General features: G+C 38.0%; 1 protein-coding gene across 8 annotated transcripts in view; it reads right to left on the reverse strand.

The window, feature by feature from the left end:
- Positions 1–5,733: 5,733 nt before the first annotated feature.
- The window catches only part of HMGCLL1 (3-hydroxymethyl-3-methylglutaryl-CoA lyase like 1), a 73,744-nt gene continuing 67,291 nt past the window's right edge, over positions 5,734–12,186 (reverse strand). For all 8 annotated transcript variants that reach the window (XM_030944921.1, XM_030944923.1, XM_030944929.1 and 5 more), the window contains 2 exons: positions 10,349–10,474; positions 5,734–8,252 (listed from right to left, as the gene is read on the reverse strand). In XM_030944921.1, the coding sequence (XP_030800781.1) occupies positions 8,139–8,252; positions 10,349–10,474 (240 nt within the window). In that variant the 3' untranslated portion in view covers positions 5,734–8,138. The remainder of the gene's footprint in view (positions 8,253–10,348; positions 10,475–12,186) is intronic.

Raw genomic sequence — 12,186 nt, forward strand, 5'->3', positions numbered from 1 at the left:
AAAAACTACTATAAATTATGAAATTTTGTAGTTAAGCATACAAAATATTTTTATATTTATTATTTTTAGCCTTTCAAAAGCTGAAAAAAGGGGTAAAAATGGTAAATCTGTGCTCTCTCTTATTTGTGTAGATTCACAGATCTGTCCTGAGCTGTACATTTCATACATTTTTAGATGCACATGAAACTGGTATAAATGCTGTATCAACAATGGCAATCTTTGAAGCCCACCCTTTCTGATCTCAACTCACCCGGAAGAAATAAAAAAAATCCACTCAGAAACATTTTAGAGACCTGATAAAGAGCACATATGTGGCAGTTTTGTATACCTGGCTCCCAGGTACCAAGTACCTGAAGCAGCAGTCACAGCAAAGCTGCCTGTAGTTTGATGGTGGAGCACTTCAAGGGTAGGAAGAGATCAGGATTACAACCCCCCATGAACTAAAATGATTCTCTGGAATAATGCTTTGACTCCAAAATGTTGTTGCTGAAAATGTTTTCAATTTCTCCTCCAATATGCTCCTAAAAGATATGAGTGGGGTTTATGACTTTGAATACAATAACTTTAGAAAACATTTTTTTGGTCTGAATGCCCAGTGGAGAAAGTCACTTGCTTGGGGCTGCAGTGCCTGCTTCTCAAGAGAGAAGCTGTGACCCATCTCACCATCTGTGTTTCCTATTCATTGTACCTAGGCAAGACACAAAGTGCCTAATTGTCCCCTTGCACTGTATTGGGAGCCATGGTCCCTGAACACCAGCCTGGATCCCACCTTGTGGCTCTAAGCTCTGGATTTCTCTCTATAGCTGAGTTGTTTGGCTAGATTTAAGCTTCTCTTTACTACCAGTGAGTTGTCTTTGTTAAATCTTTGTGACAATCTAGTCCTGGTGAGCACAAAATAATGGACTGCTGTTTCTTATTCAGCTGTTACCATGAATAGCACATGTATTGCCTTGTTATAATAGCATTTGATTAATTAACTTTATTTCAAATGTGATTAGTTTTAATTTTGTTTGAATTATCACTAAATGTAACTCACCTCCAGTTCTGACCACGAGACCAATGGTCTAGGGCCACATCTAGTGATAGATGACAGATCTAGGACTAGAAATTAATGTGATCAGAAAAGCAAGAATCTCTACTCTTCTATGTGACTCTTGCTTCTCGCTTTGGTAGCCTGCAAAATTATTACTGTAGAGCAAAATCTTAAGTGTGCAGTTCTGTTGGGGAGAGGCTTAGAAATCTTACACAATTAATACAACTTGGATTTTCTCTGTCTCTACTATCTGCATAAACCAAAGAAAGTCCTTCTTGTTTTGCAATCAAATGTTCTGTCATTACTAAGTCAGCATTTGGACAAAACCACAGAAACAGAGAAGTGAAGTTCATTTGTTAATCAAAAAGATCTGCTTTAGCAATCCAGCAATTTGCAGCATCTGGCCTAACCCTCACCAAAGTGCTATATTCATATTCTTAATTTTGAAACTGTGAAGTGGGAAGATTTCAAACTGAAAATAGTTTTGGGAATATCTTGGATAAAAACATTTCATTACACAGGAAATGTACTTTTGACATGAAACCTGTGCTGGTTTTCAGTCTGACTTCAAAAACCAGTGAATCTTCCATTCACAAAATTCGAGGAGATACATTTAAATTCAGATTTTATTAAACCTCAATCAACAACAACAAACAAAATTACCTTCTGTCTTAGAAACTTTTTTTTTCTAATTATCTTATATTTAGATGCTAGAAACCCAGCTTAAAGATGTGCTTAGACACACACACACACTCACAAACAAGTATGTAAAATGTATTTGAAACTGAGGCTATGTTACTCAGAGAGACAGCAAGATATTTAGTGGCTCTTGTGTTCTTCTGCAATTTCACAGGCTCTCTCTTAAGAGATGACTTAGATGCTTAATGGGAAAAGTACATTCCCTCCACTCCATGTGTACAAAGTAGTCTGTCAATTGTATCCAGGTGTTAGTTGTTAAATAAAGGAATTTCTGCTGGGATGACCTGTATTCATGTGAGCCTGATTATACTCTAACTGCTTCACAGTTTTCTGAACAGAGAATCATAGAATCAGTTAGCTTGCAAAAGACCTTTAAGACATTTGAGTCCGACCATGATAGAAGAAAAAGCAGTATTTTGTAAAAGCTTCATTATTAAAATATTTTCCCCTGAAATATGACACCTGCATCCAATACCCAGATGAGGAAAGTTAAGTCTCTTGATGACAAGATTCCCAGGACACACGTAATTTTGTAGCATTCATCCCCTTCCACTGGAGCTGGGACATCACAAAGTGAAGAAATGAAGGCTGATTGGGCTAGAGGGAGAAACCAGGAATTTTTGCCTTACAGCACTCTCATCTGAAAGGGAGAATGCTGGGTTCCAGTATATTCTTTGAAGATTGTTTATGCATTTTATCTAACAATTGTTTCAAATTAAATGTGTGAAGATTTTTGGGACAAGTACACAGGACTAGCTCTTCCTTGTGCAATGTGAAGCTACAAGGCTCTAAAGCCCAAGTTTCTACTTCTGTCATGTCACAGTGGGTCTTGATTTCTTCAAAATGAACATTTTTCCCTGGCTGCCTCACCTGCTTGTGTGGTGAAAAGAATGAGATACTTGGATAGGCATGGGCTCAGCCTTTTGAGGCTGTTGTGGGAATCACATCCTGCTGCCCTGATCTAGATATCAGACCAAGCTAGGAACACAGAAGATGGATGGAGGCAGCACCAACACCAGAAGACGTCCCATAAAACAGAGAACACCATTCAGTTCTTTTTAAAAATGACTGTGGTTGTCTTTCCACCAAGGAAAATACTAACCCTTGGGTTCAACTAGTGAAGATAACTAACTGCAGGTCATGTTGAGGTGCTTCAAGAGTATCATGGGGTAGGGAATTTTGCTGTTGACTTTGCCAAGAAAGTTCCCTCATCAGCATTTTGATGTTTCAGACCACATGCTGAAGTCATTCAGTCTCCCATGAAGTGTGTAGGGACATCACTTAGACAGCACAGATTTCTATCCTGCATTGGAACATCTGAAGTTAGATAATGCCTCATTGAATTTTTCGAACTCCTACCTCCATTCCTGCCTGTAGCTTTTAATGTTTAGTTAATGGAGGAAAGAAATGTTTCCCCAGTAACTTAAAAGGGATTTGTCTGCTATAAAAACACACAGGAACATCAGATTAAAAGGTAATCCTAAGAAAAAACACTCAAAATGGATTACAAGGTAACAAAGTCAACACAGGCATACACGTCAGCGACAGCTTATATTTGCTAATGCTGTATGCATGAGCTGGTCAGTCAGAGCTGCTGAATCTGGCATAAAACATGAGTATATCAGTTTCAATAAACAGCGAGGCAGATTTTATTTCAGCTGTAACACCACATATTGCAAAATCACAAATGCATTTAACCAGGCGGATACATGACAATTCCTTGACAAACATATCATCTCTTTGACATTGCTTTCAAAGGACTGAGTTGACTTTGGCTGTAGTCCTTCTGCCTGCTGTGTTATTGCAGCAATGAAGATCAACACTGCATTACAGCAGGACTGTAGAGAAAAATAATCTTCAAAAATATAACAAAAGGAAAGCTGATTAATTTTGATCAGCAAGTCGAGAACTGGAATTCATTTACTCTTATACCTGTTTAGCCACTTTTCTAGATACTTCACAATCAGTGAATAGAACTGAAGGCAGTGTCAGAAAACAGAAAAATTCAGCGGCAGAAAGTACTGAATTTCTGATATCCAGTAACTAAACAATATTTCTACCCCTTAAACTAAGTAAAAAAAATGGGCAGATCTTATACATTCACACTAACTCTTCGGATCAGCATTACTTCATTTCAACAACACTGATCCCAAACAAAAGAATTTTATCTCACAGACTTGCAGTCTTCATTTTGTGACTCCTTAATAAAATAATAAAAGTTTTATGACCTCAAATGACACTATTAAGAGAGGAAAATCAGCCAAAGCCTCTCTGGACTTATTCACAACACTACAATATTTAGTTCTTATTTCATAAGCTCTGGTTATACAGAAAAATGAGCCATTAAAGTGCTGGTCCAGAGCCAAGTTGCCCGAATACATAAAAGTTTAAACTACAAAGCAAGCTGCTGCTGGAAGAGATTAGAACTGCATGGGATCTATGTCATTGTTGTGTTCTGGAAGGCACTGAAGAGTGATTATGCCCATACTACTGGAACTGATCAACTTTTCCTCCAACAAACCACACCAGTCATGCCTTCAACAATGTAATATCTTGACTTAAATTTTTTATAATGACACAGTGATAAGAACACCTGCTCATGGAAGGCAAACACCTGGATGCAAGCCCTCCACAGCCAGGGGGCTACTTCAGGGTGAAGTGACAGCAATGTATTCAGCTGGGGACAGTCATAGAGACTAAAAGAGCAGACATCACCAGTGAATATAAGCATATAGGTTCTTCTGAATATAAGCAGATCTATAATATTGGTACTTCAGAATATAAGCATAAAGGTTTAGGATGTCAGAAGCACAGGAGAGCCTCATCCCATGTCCTGGCATGTTTTTCAAGGGGTATAGTCTCAGCTGTTTTCCTATGAGCTGAATTCAATGCTGCCTATGCGAGTGATGCATGCTCATGGCATGGCTGTTGGATTCGTCTTTGCTATTAAAAGCAATAGATGTTTGTTTTTTGAAACCAGACATTAGGTGTCAAAATGTTCTGCATAGTCAAAATTATGCCAGCCCAGGAAATCAGAGCAGCAGCATTTCACAAACCTAAAATATGTCAGTAGGCAGACCATAAGATGTCTCAAGATTCTCAGTCATATTACAGCTAAACAAGGATTTTATAGGGACTGCTCACCTGGACCCACCGACCTAAATTCATCCCAGGTGGCAATTTTGGCACATAAACACTGGGTTGGGGTTTGCTTTTTTTTTATTCTGGCTCTATGTTTCTTTCTCTCATAACAATCCTGACAAACAATCTATTTGTCTGTGACCTCCACCCTGGATTACAATAACTCATGATGTGGCTGAAGCTGAACATGTGGGTAAAGTACAGGCTCCAGATGTGACTGCTCATCTTTTCCAATGCTCACATCATTACAGAATAACAGACCTGCAATTAAGGCTCTCCACAAGTTTCCAAGTAGTTTCTAAAACAGACCCAATAAAGAACTGAGACATTTTAGGTTGTTCATCTGCATGATTTAATAGGTACCCTGTTTCACTGCATAGGGAGAATCAAGAGCCTTGAATCAAGAGCCAACTGTCTGCAAACCAGACAGTCCAGATGCTGAGAAGCCTAGGATGCACTGTGCACAGAGGCATAAAAATGGGCACTATCTGTTCAGTTCCTTACTTGGCTGATAATTGAAGGCCTCACCACCACCTTCAAGAAAAAGAACCCTGCCTTGCAGAGGCACTGACATTCTTTTCTTGGGATTTTTCTGGGATTAGTAATTTTTAATTTTCCATTCTACCCAGTGGCACAAATTAATACAGATTTATGAGAAAATGTGTTCTTTTTCAGTTCATAATCACAGAATAAGCTGAGTTGGAAGGGATCCACAAGGATCATCAAGTCCAGCTCCTGGACCCCGCACATCATCATCCCCAAGAGTCACACCATGTGCCTGAGGCCACTGTCCAAACACTTCCTGAACTCTGTCAGGCTGTGCTGTGACCACTGCTCTGGGGAGCTGTTCCAGTGCCCAACCACCCTCTGGGTGAAGAACATTTTTCTAATATCCAACCTACACCTCCCCTGACACAACTTCAGGCCATTCCCTCAGTTCCTGTCATGGGTGTGTATTTAATCTCCCCAGGCTGAGCAGCAAGTTCAGTCTCAGTTCAGTTGTTTAGTCTCACATTCAGGTTTGCATCAAACTGCTTTATTTCAAGGGCTGACTTCACTTTCAGTCTTTGAGAAGCTCAATATTGTTTATGTTAATTAAACATGCTGGCTCAGAGGGTCTTGGGTGGAAGAAAATTCATCAGGACCTACATGAAAACTGCATACTTCAGCTCAAAATGAGCCAAATCTGTGCCTACAGAGAAAACTATGCAGGAAAAATTATTATTAAATTGGAAAGTATTACAGTAAGGTTAGTCACCTTCAGGGGTAAATGACACATAAATTAAGGAGTTATTAACATGTCAATTCTGGCACCACATTTAGGCTTAACCACACTGCTGCAGTTTCCTTACCTCTTCATTGGGTCTAATTCATTACAGAATTTTTAAGTCTGTGAATGGTTCAAGACCTGGTTTTATTTAAGTTCACGTTTTGATATATGAGCTTTAGTGTCTGCTAAATAGCAAAGCCCCAGCTGAAACATGGGGGAAAAGAGGAAAGAGCTTTTTTGTGGTGATCCAACCATGCATCCAGGGCAGGTCAAGAAAATCAGGGTGTTCATACCTTCAGGAGTACTTGAAAGTCTTCTTATGAGACTCTGCAGGGAAGATTTAGTATTTTGGAATGATAGGGAAGAAATTTCTTGCCTCACCTGAACACATTTCTTTTTTTATCCTTTGACTTTTACCATGAGAAAAGTGAAACGAAGTAGCTTATATTAATTTTGACTATCATTATGGCATAAACAGAATAGGGGTGTTATATCAAATTTATAGCCTTGTGTTGCCTGGAAGGCAAGACTGACTTTCTTAAACAATGCCAATTCTAAAGTACACAACTGGCTAAAAGATCTCAGAAAAATTCACTTTGGTATTTCAAAGGCAAACCATGACTCAGCTGTTACTTGGCAGACTTGAGTTCCAGACAAAAAAATATTCAGCCTTTTTTAATGTGTTATTTTCCACTTTCTTTCAACTTACCTTTTGACAACACTTCACATTTTTGAGGAAAATTGAGAATATGGATGAAGACCACAGTCCAGGGTTTTAGATTTTCATGTCAATAGGCTATGTTCAGAAAAAATATAGATTAAGGTACACAGAGAAGTACAGACAGGTCCTACACAACCAACCAGTAAGAGTACTGAAGTTTCAGGATGAAAAACATGACAGTATTTTGATGGCTCACTTGAACATTTATATATAGGATAAGGCTCTTTGAATTTGCCCATTTGTTCATTATTGATCTAATCTACTGATTATTGAACAGTGCAGTCCATTGGCATCTTGTTGAACTAAGGCATTTAAAAGAACAGTACTATTTCAGTATCATTTTCAGTAGAGCACAAAAAAAAACTCTAAGTGGTCTCCTTTGTGTAAGCTAGTCCAGGAAAATACTATTATCCTAAAAACCTGTGATTTCTGAATGAGAATATCAATTCGTAGCCTACAGAATGACAAATCTAATTCTTTAATGAAACCTTGGATGAAAATGTAGCCCCTTCTACACCACTATGAACCTGAATGATGTTGAAAACCTTGCCAATTTTTATTTGCTTCATATAATTAGGTTTTAATAAGTTGACCAAAAAATGCAACTACAACAAATTTAACATATGTAACAAATAAGGAAACTTGCTGGAGGATTGGAAGGATCTGGCAGAGTGCCATTCACCACAATGTCTTGGAATAAGATAAAGTCATCCATAATTTAGCAGCTGTTAAACAAAATTTAAAAGAAGTTCTATTGCTAAAAAGGTCTTACAGTGATTTCAGATTTGGCTCTGTGTTCCTAACACAGTGACTTGACAAATGAAAAACGAGAATTCAGATAAATAAAACACATAATAGAATGGCCACACACAGTGTGAGATCTCATAAACTACTGAAAATATTTGTACTGTTCTGAAAGACATGTCGATTAAAATTGAACTATGTACTCACTGTTTCTACCTGGTTTTCCTGAAAATAATTAAAAATTCAATTTAAAACATGGTAAAATTTCCTGGTGTTTATACATTTCTCTCATCTGTAGAAGTACAAAGTAGAGGGTTCTGTACTACAGTCGTTTATTTCTTACTTACAAATCAGACAATTCCTGACAAGACAGTACATTACAATAACTGTTCCCATTAAAAAAAAATATATATATATCGGTTCTATTTTGTTTCTTTGATGCAATGGTTTCCTTGTTTCTTTTCCTAAAGCAAAGGTCCTTGGTCAGGGTAAATGGAAAATGTAATCAAGCTGCAAAAAAAAAAATCCATTTAATTGATAGTTCCAGTACTGAAGGAAGCTTGTGCAACCTTTGAGTTTGTTTTCTTGTTCAAAGCTGTGCAGATGAAGTTTCCAGCTTCCATCACGGCACAAAGATTTACTCCCTTAAAAAGAGGGGGAAAATGTAAAGAATAATAAATGCACATGTTGAAAATGCTTAAACTCAAAGTTTTTTGCTCCAGGGTCTAATTTTTGCAAACAAAGGGCCTGATTCATGTTATAGGTCAGTAATGGGGATCAGTAAAGATACAGTGATTTACAGATAGTTACAGCTTATAGTTGTTTGGAAGGTTCTACTACTTTGAGAGTGATTTCTTGTCCCATCAGCAGTGGACCAAATACTGGAGTAATATCTTTCAACCCCAAAAGAATCTGGAATAAAGAGCTGGAATTACAACTAGAAGTTAGAAGAAAAATACAGTCTAAATATGTGCTATACTTATTTATCATCCAACACTACAAAACCTCATGCAAAAAGCATGAAAAAGGATTCAAAAAGCGAAGACTTGTGTTTTGCTATTACTATAATCTAAATTTAAAATTAAACAAAACCTAAATAAAATCACCACCAAACCAAACAAAAGAAGAAATAAGCATTTGATGGTGAGATTGTCTCCATGGGATTTGTTATCAACCTTTAGGACAAGCTGTGTTCTTGCTTGGCCACCATACTGTTAACAGATTAATCAATCTTATCAAGAAGCCTGGTACATGGTATATTTCATATAGTCCAACTATTTTTGTTTAATTGCTTCCTTTTGCTATAAGTCAGTTGGAAAGGTCAATGAGTATTTTGCCCAAGGAAAGACTATACTGAAAGCATGAGTCTAAGGTGCAGAGCAATGTAAAGTGAAATGCATGATTTCTCCGCCTTACTTCAAAGAATTGTGTTGTTTCAGAAGAATAAACATCGTTCTCATCAAGAAAAGCTACCTCAAAGTGTGTACAAGCAGTTCAAAACAGAGTCTGCTTGTACAGTGGACACTTGTGATTGAGCATTTTCTGGTAGCTGCCCTGAACTCCCTAAAAAGCAAATGAGAGCAGATAAATGCTTACAATGAACTCTGTAAGGCACTGGATATGCTTTAACAGTGCCCAGGGAATGTGCAATTCAGAAACAAGTTCTGTAATCCTTTCATGTCAAGGGACTCCACTGGCCTGTACACCGCACAGAACTGCAGCCTACCAACAAGTGAATGAAAAGTTCCAGTGAGCTCCACAATAATGCAGATCTTCCTATTTCAGATATCAGGCATTTAGATTTCTTTCTGTGGTAGTTTAAATGCAAACCACATACTTTGTAGTTTTTGCAGTTCTTTATATGTTCTCCTTTGAACTTGACTCTCCATGTCCATGTGTAAATTAAATATTAAGTTACAGCCTCAGTTAGCACGAACTCATTATGCAACACATCCAGATAAATAGGGACAGACAGGAAGACCAAAGAGCACATTTATTGAAGAAGGCAGTAAATGAGTTCTAGGAATACAGAATAATTAACATGCCAGCCAGCCAGGGATACTAAATGAGTGCTCTTGAGGTGCGGATGCTCACTGGTAAAGTTCATTAAAGTGCAGCTCAGGGCATGTGAGCTGCTCTGCCCTCTCCTCCAACAACAGGACTGGTAATAAAAATGACTGTGAAGACTCCTAGCCAGTAACAGGTTCTGTACAATTTTGAAATATATTAAGTGGATATCTGAGAAATAACAATGTCTTGTGCTTGGGTGCCAAACACCACAATTTTTTTCAACTTTGAAGTCAGAAAAATTGACAACAAATTAATAATAACTATGAGCCAAATCCAAAACTGTGACAAAAGCTGAGCTCTGCTCAGTCTTTCCACTGTTGAGATGATCAGCCTTCTGTAGCAATGTCTACAGTACTGAAGTTTTTGTGGTTACTGAGACAGAGCAATGACACAAAGCAGCTGCTACTAAGTTCCTCATAGCTCCAGGTAGGAAGAAGTAGATTATTCAAATTATATTAAATACACAAACCATTTCTAGTCTAAATTGCTAATGAAGACAACATCATTCCTGTTATGTGTCAAGTTATATTAAAGCACTGACTTTGCAAAAACTTCTGTGGGCTCTGAATATTTTTGTTGTACAGCACAAGTTATTGTGAGGTACAGATCATATGTTTCCTAAAATTCTTTTTTTCCTTTAAGACTTAAGTAGAAAGTAAAAATATCTTACTGTGTTGATCCCCAGACCATTCAGCATGTATATCACATCCTCTGTGGCTACATTTCCAGTAGCACCTTTTGCATAGGGACAACCACCAAGTCCTGCAACAGATGAATCCACCACAGAAACTCCCATCTGGAAAATAACAACACAAAAATGAAGCATCAGCACAGAGTATTATTTATAATTTTTCATAAATGGCAGGCCACATGTATTAGTTACCATGCATAAAATACACATTTCTCCACAAATGGATTTGCTCCTTGGAGGAAATTCCTTATAATGGTTTTAGTCCTGACATCTTTAAAAGGTAAGACTTTTCAAACACAGGATATGGAACAAACTAATGGTCCATTCCGTGTGATTTTGGCAGATAAGATGATTGCTGTTTTATAGAAAGAGGTTTTAAGTCTTTTCTCTCTTTATCTTTCAGCTTGGTGCTTTTAAATAACCTGCATCTAATATAAAAGGTTTTCATGCAAAAAACCAGTAAATGGAAGTTCTCCATAGATATATACAGGTTGAGCTTGGAATATTTTTAAGAGAATACTTGGTGCACAGTGTTAAGCTTTCTCATTTAAACTAGACTTAAATTAAGACTTGAAAAAATACTCAGCTGTGGTAAATTAATAATTGTTTGCTTTTTGTTTTCTTCCTGCATTGAAATGTCTTCTTTCTTCTGATCCACTCAGCATATTCATGATAAAAAGTAGTAAACCAGTTACCAACTCCACCCAGGAGATAACATTACATTTCCTATGGGATAAAGTCTTCCCTAGGAGACTGATAAGGGAAGAGACAAAAAACTGAGCCAGTGACTTCCACTGATACCACTGATACTTCCATTGACCTCCACTTTAGGGAGCTCTTCTTTCTATGATTTGATGTTTAAAATAAAGCTAATAAAGCTGAAACTCGAAAGCAATTGTTTTCTGTTACAATGCGTTGGGTATGTGATCCAAGACACTGGGTCTCCCTTGTCAGAGCAGGCTCTTCAGTCTCCCCCTGCCTCTGGAGGCATTGAGGCTCTACAGATAATCAGAAGCAGGCAAGGGAATTAGGCAGAAAAATTATTAGGTCTTCAAAGACACATGGTCCTCTCTGCCTTAATAGCACTAGAGGGTTCCCTTCCCCATAGGAATAATTTAGACAGACATACACCAAAACTGTAAGACAGGTGAGGCAGACTGAAATTCAGGACGGGAGTTCCTGTGCAGAGATAAATTCTCAAAACCCTGACTTTGGGCACAGAGACGATTCAGAGGTGAAGCCATGCTTGTTACCCACATATGCAGGTCAGGAATTTGGCTTAGAGGCCTGACTGCACAGATTGGTGATCCCCCTTCTGAGGAACCTACCTGTCCCTGCAGGCTCTGCTGCTCTGGGAGCCTGAGCTTCTCCTTCCCAGACATGCATACAACTAGCTGACAAGGTAAGCAAATGATCCATCCTGCACGTTGCAGTTGCTAAGTTCCCTTTCCAAATATACCTCGTAGTTAGTTTTTCAGTTCAGAAATAAACTACCCTAATGTGGGGTTTTTTTGTACTTGCTTCTAATTTTAACAGTGCACTCCATAGTTTTATCATTGTCCATACAGCCTCTTTGGACTTCCAACATCTCTGGAGGGCAACAATAAAGAAGGAATTGTTGTCCCAGGTCTTATTCTTGGACAGAGAATATTATCTTGATCTAGGTAACTGTTCAAAGCCTGTAATAAAGACCTCAAAGGAGTCAAGGTGCATAACTGTGACAGGCAAGAGAGTACTATTTAATATTGCTCACATAATAAGGGTCTCTAAAAAGAGATACTGTACTTTAAAATACAGTAGTTTGTGACTTATGGAGT

The sequence above is a fragment of the Camarhynchus parvulus genome, chromosome 3, assembly GCF_901933205.1.
Source record: "Camarhynchus parvulus chromosome 3, STF_HiC, whole genome shotgun sequence".
NCBI classification, from domain to species: domain Eukaryota; kingdom Metazoa; phylum Chordata; class Aves; order Passeriformes; family Thraupidae; genus Camarhynchus; species Camarhynchus parvulus.